Source organism: Cucurbita pepo, chromosome LG11, assembly GCF_002806865.2.
Source record: "Cucurbita pepo subsp. pepo cultivar mu-cu-16 chromosome LG11, ASM280686v2, whole genome shotgun sequence".
Taxonomy (NCBI): Eukaryota; Viridiplantae; Streptophyta; class Magnoliopsida; order Cucurbitales; family Cucurbitaceae; genus Cucurbita; species Cucurbita pepo.
The window spans coordinates 2,612,576-2,626,572 of record NC_036648.1 but is presented as its reverse complement, the minus strand read 5'-3'; the positions used below and the strand labels follow the sequence as shown (position 1 = coordinate 2,626,572).

Below are 13,997 nucleotides of genomic sequence, written 5' to 3'. Positions count from 1 at the left end.
AGACATCCCCCACTCCCTTTTATGACGTCTCGTCGCTATCTCTCTCTCTGGTCCTTTGGAATCTGACACACACCACGCAGACACCAACAACAAATATTTAAAAAAGAAAAACACACAGCTCTGCTTCTGCTTCCTGCTTCTGCTTCTCAACGGAACGGGAAAACACACAGCTCTGCTTCTGCTTCTGTATGGGTGTGGTCATTTCGCACGTGCGTCCACACCGTACCAAACCCTGCCTGGAATCTCTTTCCCACACTCCCACTCCCACTCCCATCTTTTACATTATTACCCTTTTATACCTTTTTTTTTTTTAATTATATTTTTAAATACATAAATATATTTTCATTATTACCAATATACATAAATAAATGCGAGAAATAGGCAGTCCCCATTTGTGCCGACAATTAATTGGGCTTTCTTTTTAGGCCCAAAACATATCCCTTTTTTTTTTTTTTTTTTTTTTTTTTTNTATTTAGGGTTGAATTTTGTGGTGCTTCCGGTTTCTAGACATTGGTGTTTCCGTGGTTCCCAATTATGGGCACCGCCTCCGTCCTTCCGATGTGGGAATGGGATTTCATGTTTATTTTTTTATTTTTTTATTTTATTTTCCATTTTACAATAATTTATTTTATTTATTCTTCTTTCCATTTATATTATAATATAACTTTTCACTATACTTTCAATTAAACTCAATTTTTCCGATGTGGGAATGGGATTTCGTGTTTATTTATTTATTTATTTTCCATTTTACAATAATTTGTTTTATTTATTTTTCTTTCCATTTATATTATAATATAATTTTTCACTATACTTTCAATTAAACTCAATTTTTCCGATGTGGGAATGGGATTTCATGTTTATTTATTTTTTTTTTCCATTTTACAATAATTTTCTTTATTTATTTTTCTTTCCATTTATATTATAATATAACTTTTTCACTATACTTTCAATTAAACTCAATTTTAATATTTAGTTTTTAAACTTAAAAAATATTATATTATCCATTAATTACAAGTTAACTATATCACGCAACATTACATACGTTACATTAAGTAGAACCGTTCATTTTTTTTTTATGGTAAGTTGGACTAAATAGAAACGACAAGGAATCGAGTTAGATAATTTGAACGGAATAGAAACGACAAATAATCGAGTCACGTAATTTTCAAGCACACCAATTTAATTAGCTCAAAGTTAACACGATTTAATCGGATACACAACTACATACCTTAAAATCCAATCCTTCCAAACTTGATAAATAATAAAAAAAAATTAACAAAATTCTTACCATAAATAATTTTTTTAAAAGAATGTCGGTCAATTAAGTTGGCATTGATTATTATCAGATGAACACAATTATCCATAATGGTATGATATTGTCCACTTTAAGCATAAGTTCTCGTACCTTTGTTTTGTGCTTGTCTAAAAACCCACGTGTGACTTTCATCCAATAATTATAACAAATATGTCAAAATTTTCAACAAAAATTATAATAAATAACAAAAAAATGTTTAAATACGTCAGCATGACGTCATGCACCGTTTTCTCTCTCTTCTCGAGAATGCTCACAAAATCCAATTTTTTTTTTAATGAAATATGCAAATTGCAACCATCTTTTTCAGTAACATAATAATAATTATTATTTTATTATCACATTAATTTCATTCACAAAACCCTAATTCATTCCTTCACGCAAACCATTCTACTTTCCAAATTCCAAAAATTTAAATTAAAATTTTAAATAAATTAAAACTAATATATATATATATATATATATATATATATATATATATAATATTTATGTTAGAAAACAGAAAGAGTAAAGACAGGTCCTTTTTATGTGAAGGCTGTGCAAAAATTGATGGCCACTCTCTCACCCCTTTCTCTTATCCTTTCCTTTCTCTCTCTATAAATTATTATTATTATTATTTATTATTATTATTATTATTATTATTATTATTTGTTGGAGTAAAATTAAAAAAAAAACATATTTTTTATTTGTTTTGTTTTAATCTAATCTCCGGCGGAGCAAAGTTTTCATTTTTATTTTTGGGGTTTTTTAAAAAATGGATTTGGATGAGGAGCACGACGACCAAGACGATGAAGTAATAGAGGAGATGCCCATCGCCCACCACTTCGACGCCACACCGCCGCCGCCCGGGGAGGGTTCATCGGCGGCGAGGAAAACCGGAGGCGGCGGAGGAGGAATAGGAGGAGGTAATATTAGATATAAAGAGTGTTTGAAGAATCACGCCATCGGAATCGGAGGGCAGGCGGTGGATGGGTGCGGCGAGTTTTTACCGGCGGGAGAAGAAGGGAGTATAGATGCACTAAAATGCGCCGCGTGTAACTGTCACCGGAATTTCCACCGGAAAGAAACGGATTCAGATCAGGGACATTACTATAACCTACACCAACATCATCAATTTTCTTATCGTGGGCCCCCACACCCTTCTGCTTACGTGTACTTGACAGGTGCTCCAATTCAGCAGAGGCCATTGGCGTTACCGGCGGCAGTGTCAGGGAGAGAGGAGGAGGATAACACATCTAATCCGAGCAGTAGCGGCGGCGGAACTGGGTTGTTGAAGAAGAGATTCCGGACAAAGTTCAGCCAAGAACAAAAGGAGAAAATGTTGGAGTTTGCTGAGAAAGTTGGGTGGACAATTCAAAAACACGATGAGGCTGACGTGGAAGAGTTCTGTCGGACCACCGGTGTCCGGCGGCAGGTGCTCAAGGTTTGGATGCATAACAACAAGCATACTTTGGGGAAGAAGTGCTCAAATGATTAGGGTTTCATAAAGTTTGTGAGTTTGAAATAACCCATTATTTTGTTCTTCATGTTCTTCACAAAAAAAAAAAAAAAAAAAAAAAAAAAAAAAAAAAAAAAAAAAAAAAAAAAAANATCTAAAATTAGGGTTAGATCGAGTAGTTTTGGTGTTTTTTTTCTTCTTACTTTATCAATTTCATGTTAAAATCTGAATTTGAGCCATTTTGATTAATGGGTTTATGTTGAAATTATTGTCTCTAATTTGGGTTTGGTTTTTTTTTTTGGATGAAATATAGAGTTTTTGAAAGGAAACAAAGGGAAATCAAACGTGGTAAGCATGCAAAAAGCCCTCTTTTTTCTTCTGGTTTCTATTCACATCTGTCATCTTTCTTTCTTTGATTACCCTCAATAATCTTATCTCTCCATGACCCGGATTCGAATTAGCGTTCTTTGTACAAATCCAAGGTTACCCGTCGTAGAATTGTTTCGAACAAAGCACGTTTAGCTTTGGAGTTCTTATAATTGAGTCACTGAAAGGAAATGGTAGATGACAAGTTTTGTTCTTGTAAGCATTTTTTAAGGATTGTATTGTTGTTGTCGGGAAGTCGTGTTGATTTATTTATATACGTTGTTTTACTCGAGCGTGACGTTACAAGGTCGATGTTGGGTTTGGAATTAAGTTTGGAGTTGGGAAGCAATGGGAAAGGGGAGAGTGAATTTTGGTGGGAAAAGTAAAGAACAGGAATGTAGTTCAAGTGTTGAGGCAGTGTCCGGTGTCGGGACAATAATAATACCTTTGCTTATTTTGCTAACATTTTAAGATTTTTTTCATATCCATAATGTTTTTTTTTTTTTTTTTTTTTTTTTTTTTNGCCTTTGCCTTTGCTCTTTTATCTCATCAACCTAAAGCTGAAAACCCTCCATTATTGCTCTCATATGCTACCTACGTTCAAAATCTTTCAATAGTACACACGTTTCAAATTTTTTGAAATTTAAAGGAAAAGTTCGAAGAGGATAATATTCGCTAGCGATGAACTTGGGCTAATATAAATTGTATTAGCGCCAGACACCGAGTAGTGTGTCAACGAGAACGCTGGCTCTTAAGGGAGGTGGATTGTGATGTCCCACATCAGTTAGAGAGAGGAACGTCCAAAAAAAAAAAGTTTAAAGAGTTGAAGACTAACAATTGCAATGATCTATCCCCATCACGATAAAAATTTCAAAGATTACCCAGGATTGTCGGTCAAGGCTATAGATTCGTTGAATACATTAGTGTAGCGCATGTGCGGCCCAGAACATCTAAGGGCATCACAGACTTGTTACTGCCTCAAACTTTCTTGGCCTAAGCGGTCATAGTCCCTCTAAGAAGCTGACTGCTGAGGAACTCCTCTACACAGCTTGCCAGTAACACTCTTTTATATTATAAAATGTGTTTAATAAATTTTTAAATTTATAATTTTGTGTCAGGTTTAATTCAGTTATTGTTTAATAAATCTCTTAATTTTTCAATTTTTTTTTTTATTTTGTTGGATATAAAATAATCAATTAAGTCAAAATTGATAATAAATTCGATACATTTTAAAATTTAAAACTAAATAGACAAAGAAATTTAGATTTTTTTTTTAACTATGAAATGATAAGTTATTTAAAGGGTTAATAGAGTTAATATATACATTATATAGATTCAACCCTGAAATATATACATAAAATCAAATTTTGTGTTTGTTGGTATTTCTCAAATTTTGGTCGAAAATATAATAATTTACTTTTTATAAATGTAATCAATAGTTTATATATAAAACCTCGGTTAATAAATAATTTAATTATAACGAAAGAATTATTTAACATTAATCAATATAAACCAAACATAATCTAAGTTTATAACTCAAAAGTTCGAGTCATTTCGAAACCTAACCTATTATGATAGAATAATGCTGCCATTTTTTTGGAAGTATTTTTACATAATGTATTATTAGATTATTATTCACCTTTTAATGTTAAGACTTAAATCCATTAATATCTTGTACATTGGAGAAAATAATTGGAAAAAAAAAGGTTACATAAATAAATATCATAAGGGCAAAAGTAGATGAACTAAAGATGAGCCCTAGATGAGAATTAAAAGCCCATTATGGAATGATGAACTGTCACATGGGAAGAGTCCAAATACCATTATTATTATTATTATTATTATTATTCTCTATTTTGAAATTCATTTTAATCCATATTTAAAAACATATATTCAAACATTCAATCATCAATACTATTTACCTTTCAATCAACAAAAGTTCAAACAACTTCAAATTTTTCACTCCATACACAGTAGAGAAAACAAATATGAATGATGATGAAGTCCATAAAGACAACATTGCTAGTAAAACTACAGAGGTACGGTATTTCTACAGTAATTTGTTGTATATAACATCAAAATCTTGACTTACTTCAATTCTTACTGTGGGTGAGCAGGTAAAAAAGTTCATGATCCAGAAGTGTCAGCCCTTCTCACTAGATTTTCACACAGACAATGGATTGTTGGGCTGCAGGGCTTCTCGAAGAATTTTGACTGCACTATCATAATATACGAAGCCCATGAACCAGAATTCATGGTTGTCAATGGAGATAACTTGTATGAACTTTTCAGCCGGTTTTGCTTTGCTTGTTGATGGGTTGACTGCCTTCAGGTGATGCAGCGGGATCACCACCTATCATATAAGAGAAGATACAGGTGATTTCTAATCAATTTTTGTTATAGAATCTCAGCAACCTATATGAAGTAAAGATGGGCAATACAAGAGCTGGCCATGGTCATGGATGCAACTCCAAACGTCATAATCGAATCGAAGTATACATTCATCATGAACACAACATGGGGGGAAATCATGCATCATCAATACAAAATGATAATAAAGAAGAAACCACAGATCAACTGAGCAATCGCTTGATCAACACTCGAGATTATTAGAATCGAATAAAATTTTGCAGTAATGAACAAAAGGATAAGTATGTATGCGTTTAAATTATTAGAAGAAGATGACCCTCTGAAACTTGTAAGATGTTGCAAAAATTCTTAAATCTAAATGCATAATCTTTCAGAACAGAGTTCCAATGAAATTTTATTGACCATGTGATTGAAATAATGTTCTCAAACATTAAAAAATGGATTTAAGGGTTTCATGATACTGGATTTGGATTTGAAGCAATCAGACTGATTCAAGAGGAAACTGGGAGGTCAGGATAGAGAAGTTGGAATCTGACTTGAGTTTACTCTAAGAAATTGCTCCATATATATTGTCCACTTTGGCCTGTTATGTATCACCGTTAGCCTCACTGTTTTAAAACGTGTCTATTAGGGAGAGATTTCCACACCCTTATAAGGAATGCTTTGTTCCCCTCTCCAACCGACGTGGGATCTCACAATATAGACCATTAATGGTGCATTACCCATACTCAGCAAGAGTTCCCAAGTTCTAACTTCCTCACTTTCAAAAAGATTGATGGCCCATTCTTCACATCTTCTTCACTTGAATTGGCATCAATTCAACCAAAACTTTTAGATTCATCTAATTATAGACTGCTTAACGAACAGTAAGATTCAACAATTCAGTTTTACCTTGTAAAGGCTCCATTGAGTCTCCTCACCGACTTTGTACGAAAGAGGATCGTCACTGCAAAAGGCAAGTTTAGCCGTTGATACGTACAAAGTTCCCATCACTGGACCAGCTGATGTGGATAAGTAGCATGCAAACGCCTTCTGAAGTTTCTCTTCCGGTATACTCTCAAAAGTCTGTCGGAAGATCTTCTCATAACCACCTTCTGCAAGAACTTTCGTCCCTTGAGCAATTCTTGCCACTGCAGCATCAGTAATGCTAGGCCCTGTTTTCACTGGTTTGAAACAAGATTGTTTCAACTTATCATTATTGCTTAACAGAAGCAAGTAAAAAGTTCCAAAAACAATGATAAAGAGTGTTTTAAAATCATCGTATTTAAAGTCAAAACCGCTTGTTCCAAATGAGTAGGTGCAGAAAATGTTAAAAACCACGGACCTCCACAATTGTATGATATTGTGCACTTTGAGCATAAACTCTCGTGGCTTTACTTTTGGGTTCCCCAAAAGTCCTCCACATACCAATGGAGATGTATTCCTGTAACGACCCAGATCCACCGCTAGCACTATAACAGGAGAAACCCGAAAGGGAAAGCCCGAAGGGGAGTTCCGAAATTTTGCGCAGATGATCCCCTTCCAAAAGTGTGGGAATATTTACCACCAAACAAGAGGAGGGGTTGGTTACACCTTGTAGTGTTAGGTGGGGGGAAGCCCCGGGTCGCAGGAGCGACCGTGAGAAAGGAAGGAGGTTAGCTACACCCTGTTGGGGGTTTAGGTGGGGGGAAACCCCGGGTCACAGGAATGACCGTGTGACGGAGCACAGATGGGGGAAGCCTCTTGTCGCTCTTCCAACTGTGTAGCAGGTCACAGACCGAGACTATGGTAAACATTGCTGGATCTGGGTGGCGATCGTCTATAACAGGAGAAACTTTAAAGGGAAAGCCCGAAGGGGAGTTTCTGGGTGGCGATCGGCTATAACAGGAGAAACCCTAAAGGGAAAGCCCGAAGGGGAGTTCCGAAATTTTGCGCAGACGATCCCCTTCCAAAGGTGTGGGAATATTTACCACCAAACAAGAGGAGGGGTTGGTTACACTCTGTAGTGTTATCCTTACTTATAAACTCATGATCGTCCATTTAATTAGCCAACATGGGACTTTCTCGCCCAACAATCCTCAACAGAAAAAGCTTATAGTACCAGGTAAAAGGTAATCCAAAATTCAAGCTCAGGCAATAATAAAGAACACAACTCATTGAATGAAAGTCACAACACATAAAACAGCAGAGCACATAATGAAAGTAAAACAAATGAGAAATAGTTCCAGGAAAACGCTTAATGCCAGTATCCTTAGTAGAACAATTGTAGGTTTTTCTAAGATCTGTGTTTAAATGGACGTAAACTATATTCCAATCAAAGTCAGCATACAGATGCGTGTGCTATCAGAGTTTTGTAATTTCTCATCTTAACCACCTACAAGTTCATCATTTGTTTTAAACTTGAATTCAAATTTATCAGTAGTGATGAGAAGGTAAAGAACGCGTTGATTATTTAAAAGAATTAAGGGTTTACAGTGCTGCCACATATTTCCAGCAAGATCCTCGGCCTTCTTGGTTGCCTCAGCAGCCTTCTTTCCCCATCTTCCAAGCATCTCCTTCATGGAATCCACCGTATCTGATCATACATCAAGCATGCACATCTATCGAATTCGAGTTTCATTTAATTCTAAACGCTCAATAAATATTAACATCTAGGGAAATCAACCACATACTCTTGGCGGAAGATGGATTTCCAGAGGCTGGAGCCGCAGAAACATAGGGATTAGCTTCAGTCGGCAGAGTGGTAGCATTTCCCTCAGAGATCGGAGCACGAGGCTCACTGTTCGGCTGAGTTTGAGGTGGAGGAGGATGTTGGGGTTGGGAGCTCATGGGGACAGTGGTCCAGTTCTCCGGCATCGGCAGCGGAGCAACATCGCTAGGGTCAAGCTTGGGGTAGGGAGAATAGTCGCCGGCGCGATGATCGGTAATCGGATCCGGGTGATCGGAGTGCGACGGTTTAGGAGGGAGTGGATTGGATGGATCGGGCTGAGGCTGAGGCTGTGGCTGAGATTGACTCATTTGAGAGTGGATGAGGATAGTTCAAATCGATCTCCGACGACGGTGAATTGAACGAGAAGAACTGAATCAGTTTGGAAGGGAAACGGCGGAGTATCAAATCGACGGTGTTTTTATTCGTTTCTTCGCATCTGATATTTTGTTTGTTTTTTTCTCTCTTCTTTCAACGGAGAATTAAAGATAATGTTTCTTTTTTCTAAATGAAATAATAATTAAAAACTACAGACAAATTACTCACGCAAAATACGTGTAATGTTTTGAACGGTTGGAAATGGAGGGGTCAAATCGTCAAAGGGTCTTGCTTTGAATTTCCAATTCTTTTGTTTTTTTTTTTTTTTTTTTTTTNTTTATAAGGGTGTGAAAACCTTTTCACGACAATACATAACGGGCCAAAGTGGACAATACCTACTATCGGCAAACTTTGACTGTTACAAATGGTATCAGAGCCAAACACCAGGCGGTTGCCATCGAGAATACTAGACCCCTGAGGGGGTGGATTGTGAGACCCCATATCGATTGAAGAGGCGAAGGAAACATTCCTTAGGGTGTGAGAATCTCCTCATAGCAAACACGTTTTAAACCCGTGAGGCTGATGGTAATACGTAACAGACCAAAGCGGACAATATCTATTAGTGGATGCTAGGCCTCCAAGGGAGTGGATTGTGATATCCTACATCAGTTGGAGAATGGACAATACATATCGGGCCAAAGCAGACAATATCTACTAGCAACGATACATAATGAGCAAAAGTAGACAATGTAGGCTTGAAATGTTATATAAGTCTACCGGTAAGAAAATTCTAAACTAATTCGTATCTAACTTGGGTCGAATTTACCATAAACCCTCGAACCATAAAAGATAAATAATTATACACAAGACAGATCCAGAAATTATGAAAAATTACTTAATTGTGTGTAAGATTAATGATGTGTGACACTTGATGGAATATAAGGAGAGAATAGTTTTGAAATATTTAAGATAAAATACACCGAATGAACTATACAATTAGCTCCATCATTGTTTAAGGCTAAGGCTGCATAATTGATAGTCCAATGCGACTTTTAAGACACTATTATTCTTCTGCCTCATCCAACATCTTTGAAATCTTCTCAATGAAACTCTCCATAACCTCCAAACCTTTATCATCTGAAAATATAAAGTTGAGATAATTAAATCAGCATCAGAAATTAAGAAAATATGTATTTAAGCATGGAAAAGTGAAATGAGTTGAAATTGTATATTATTACCTAGTCTTGGTATTGTGTGGCCTTTAGGATGATTAATTACTACTGGCTCTATATATGATTCCAGCAGCTTCTGTCCGTGGGGCATCAAGAAATCTTCCTTACCTGCCACCATGATAACCCTTTTCAGCATTTCACACACAGGTTCTAGAACTTGATTAATTTATTTCAAATTTTAAATGCAAGAATCTAAACATTTCATATAATCAAAGGACAATATCAAATCATGGCATCTTAAGAACTCTTGCATCAATGGCTTTAAAATGAAAGTCTCTAATGGATTGGATGTCTAAATTGATTCAATTAGTAAAGTTTTGAGCTATTTGGAGTTTTAAAGTGATACCCACCTAAGAATTTAGGGATTTGATTCTCTTATTTCTGAAAAAAAGACCAATCGAAGTATTGTCCAATGTCCATTCACATTTTTTAATAATACATTCGTAACAACCTCCTTAATTTGAATTGTCAACTGTCTATAATTATTTTGATACATAAAATATGATGGATTGTTCGACTCCTAGGACGTAATTCAAGGAATTAAGACGAGCTCTTATTTAATTCCAAAACTAAATGCCTAAAATTATGCGCTCGGTGGCTTGTTTGTTTTCAAAGCAACGATGTAAAGAATCATTATATTCGAAACTACTTTCAAAAAAGGACAAACGCCATGTGGAGGAGGTACCTAGAAAATGGAGGGATGGGCATCCAATGGCTGACGAGTAAGCTTTCTCAGCCACAGATTGCGATCTGAATTTCGCACCGCTGACGATGATCACGAATTTGATCTTGGGGACTTTCGTCAGTGCAATACCCTGCAACAATTAATGCACCTCTGCGTCAAAACCTCGATTTCATTTTTAACGTTTATTTTGGAGAATTCAGATGGATTTGTAATGTAATAGCAGCAGGCTGCTGTTAGGTTACCTTCGCTTGAAGTCCCGGCAGAGCGGCCGATAGTATCGCCCCCTGAAATTGTTTGCGAAGAGATTGAAATTGTGAAATTCAACGAAGTTCATCAACAAATTGATACTCGATTAAGCTCCGTTTGGCTAATTAGGAAAAATAAAAAGAAAATTACCTGTGAGAAACCGAGGAATCCATCGAATGGTCCGTGCTTAAGCATGTAATCCTCAATGAACGAGAGACACTCATCGAAATTCCTATACTCTGTAAATTCCTACAATGGAAGAAGAGAGAATAAACAAACAAAATAAACGAGAGTTTGAGATTTTCGGAAGAAATTAGGGTTAAGCAGTCGTACTGGACTGAATTGAAACCACTCAAAATAGGGAGGATCAAAAATTCCTTCGATGTCAGATTTGCCTTCGGCAGGAAATGGAGCATCGAGAAAATCGAGATCGAGTTGTTCAAGGACAGAATCCGGCCATTTTCCGACCTGCTTCTTGAGGATTGCTCCACTGGTTCGGAAGCCATGGAGGCAAAGAAATCTAGGTTTTCTTCGGATTTCACCGTCGGTTCCCATGATTGGAATTCTCTGTAAATGAAACTCCGGAGATCTGTATTTCGAAATTGGTGAGCAGAGGAGAGGGGAGAGCGAACTCATTTAAACCCCATTTTCTAGGCCCTTCCTCCCTCCTCGCTGGGTAGCTTCATAATAGAGACTCGTTGTAAACATGGGAAACGCCGAGGACGAATGTGCTGACGCGCGAGTATTCAATTTTTTTTTTGGGGAAGAGACGCGCACTTGATAGGGGTATTTTCGGTATAAAATGCACTATATTACAATTTGGGCTTGGGTTTGGGCTTGGTCTTGGGCCTGGACTTGGGCTTTTTTCCTCTAAAAAATGAATACTTTTAAAATAATAAATAAATAAACGCCGCGTTTTATCCCTTATGAGATTTTTTTTTATTCGTAAAATAACAAATAAATGAATAGTGGAAAATATATTTTTTAATGGATTGATTTTATTTTAAGTTGAATTAAGGGAAAATAATTATGAATTGCTGAAGTTTAATGGAAAGATTAAGAGGTTGATTAATAAAACGATTAATTTAAGATTTCATTTAAAATTTTATTTTATTTTATAAAGTAAGGATATTATTGCGTGTATGACAGCCTAATATGTACGGTGAAAATATTTTATAATAATGTCATTGATTTAAGGTTCATAATAGAATGCATCATTTATAGCAATAAATTTATTACAAGAATATTCTCATATTTAAAAAATTGTAATAAAGGTTGTTTTAAGTTACTTGAATGCAAAGGATTAAGTGGATTTGAAGGTATTTAAAAGTAACATTTATTAGTTACTATTATTTTTCAAGCATCCAGCCAGTTAATGAGTACCTTGACAGCTAATACTTAAATTTACTATATTAAGTGGATTAAGTAATTATTTATTTTAGGTATAAGAGTGTATATGTAATATTCAATTTTACATCAATACATAGATTTGTTATTATTTTCAAATAATGACGTGTTAATATAATTCATGTCACGTAAAAAAAATCATTTATTCTCAGATGGTTACAAATTTTTGGCGTATGATAATTTAGAGTTATGATATTTTTTTTATTATATTTTAAGGTTTATTTACAAAGTGGCTAATTATCTCCATAAAATTTAAAAGTTAATTTTTAGAATGCTTCAGTGTAAATGGTTTTAATTTTGAGACTATATAAAATCAGAGCGTATGTTATCTTTGAAAATAGACATTAAAATTGCATTAAAAAGAACATTTGTGTTTAGTTTAAGTTGTATGTTTAGAATTATTTGATATTGCTCGTGAAGTGATTCAAATTTCGGAGTGTTATTGTCTTGAGATATTTGACAACTAGATAATCTGAATTTTACTTTTCTTGTAATGATTAATCAAGAATTTAAGAAAAGTTTGAATTTTCCAATTCACATGGTGTTGAACTAAGAAAAAAAAGCAATAAGTTTGGAAAAATATAGACGGTTATTAAATATATAGCTTCATTTTATTTTTATTATTATTATCGGAGAGTATAACACATCTAATTAAGATGTATTCTTTTGATCAAGTTTATTAGAGGTTTCGTATTCTATCATCTCACTGTTATTTTAGTTTTGAGCTGATCATAACTTTGAAATCCTGTCTATGAAATTCTCCATAATCTTCAAACTTTTTTGATCTGAAAAAGGAAATTATACAATATCTAAATTACCATAAGAAGAGGCATAAGGATGTATATATTTGAGGAATGAATTGAAGATTACCAAGCTTAGGTACTGCGTGGCCTTTGAGATGATTGATTACAAATGGTTCAACAAATGATTCCAGCAGCTGCAATCCACTAGGCATGAAGAAGTCTTCCTCACCTTGCCAACCACAACAACAACAGATCCTTTCAGCGAACAAAATGAACAGAAATGGAATAAGGCAAAAACAATGCGTGGAAGTTACTTAGAAATGAAGGGAGGGGCATGCGATGGATGAGGCGTAGGCTTCTTGAGCGTCCAGAGATGGCGATTCCAGTTTCACACCGTTGATGATGATTACGAATTTAATCTTAGGGACTCTCGTCAGCGCCACACCCTGCCGCAACCGATTCAATTTCATTCTGGAAAATTGAAACAGAGATTTACAACAATAGCCAGGCCAAGCGGCCGGAGTGTTTACCTTCGCTTGAAATCCCGGTAGTAGAGCCGCCAACGCCGCTCCCTGAAAATGTTCGCGATCGAAGAGTTTCAAATGTGAAATCATTCAACTCAGAAATTGATTCGGATCAATTGTTACCTGTGAGAAGCCGAGTAGTCCGTCGAATGGTCCGTGCTCGAGCATGTGATTCTCGATGAATTGAAGGCATTCCACGACATTTGCAAAATCGGCCGTGTCCTGAAATAGAATCGATCGATATCGAGTTGTGAAATTGCAGAGAATTGAAAAGGAAGAGCGATTTGTGAACCTCGTGGAATTGAAACCACTCGAAATAGGGAGGATCGTGAAGTCCTTCGACTTCGGATTTTCCTCTGGAAAGGAATGGAGCGTCCATAAAATGGAAATCGAATCGATTGAGGACGGAAGTCGGCCATTTCTCGACATGCTTCTTCAAGATTGCTCCACTGGTTCGGAAGCCATGAAGGCACAAAATTCTAGGTTTTCTTTGAATTCTACTCTCGCTGCCCATGCTTGAAATTCTCTTTGAATCGCTAGCTGCTCTTTTAAAGCCATTTCTACCAACCTTAATTAAATAGCTAGACTCATTAGAGTAATGGGTTCGGTCATAGCTCTATTGACTCTTCAAAATAACATTAAGTCCGCTCAACAAGAAGTCATCCGATGA

General features: G+C 35.7%; 3 protein-coding genes and 1 pseudogene across 3 annotated transcripts; 1 reads left to right on the top strand and 3 right to left on the bottom strand.

Annotated features, from left to right (window-relative positions):
- The first annotated feature begins 1,997 nt into the window (after positions 1 to 1,997).
- Positions 1,998 to 2,865, top strand: LOC111805399 (zinc-finger homeodomain protein 2-like). Its single transcript, XM_023690478.1, has one exon. It carries the CDS (start codon positions 2,067 to 2,069, stop codon positions 2,787 to 2,789), a length of 723 nt encoding a protein of 240 aa, XP_023546246.1. The 5' UTR covers positions 1,998 to 2,066; the 3' UTR covers positions 2,790 to 2,865.
- Positions 2,866 to 5,008: 2,143 nt separating this feature from the next.
- LOC111805398 (GEM-like protein 1) lies at positions 5,009 to 8,661 on the bottom strand. Its single transcript, XM_023690477.1, has 4 exons — positions 8,138 to 8,661; positions 7,939 to 8,040; positions 6,378 to 6,649; positions 5,009 to 5,469 (listed from the first exon to the last, which is right to left on the bottom strand). The coding sequence occupies exons 1-4, from the start codon at positions 8,481 to 8,483 to the stop codon at positions 5,281 to 5,283; spliced, it is 909 nt and encodes a 302-aa protein (XP_023546245.1). The 5' UTR covers positions 8,484 to 8,661; the 3' UTR covers positions 5,009 to 5,280.
- A 700-nt stretch (positions 8,662 to 9,361) lies between these two features.
- Positions 9,362 to 11,390, bottom strand: LOC111804882 (dihydrofolate reductase-like). The gene is made up of 6 exons (XM_023689691.1): positions 10,987 to 11,390; positions 10,804 to 10,902; positions 10,650 to 10,691; positions 10,408 to 10,537; positions 9,729 to 9,830; positions 9,362 to 9,627 (listed from the first exon to the last, which is right to left on the bottom strand). Exons 1-6 carry the CDS (start codon positions 11,287 to 11,289, stop codon positions 9,554 to 9,556), a joined length of 750 nt encoding a protein of 249 aa, XP_023545459.1. The 5' UTR covers positions 11,290 to 11,390; the 3' UTR covers positions 9,362 to 9,553.
- A 1,280-nt stretch (positions 11,391 to 12,670) lies between these two features.
- LOC111805891 lies at positions 12,671 to 13,847 on the bottom strand (annotated as a pseudogene).
- Positions 13,848 to 13,997: the final 150 nt, after the last annotated feature.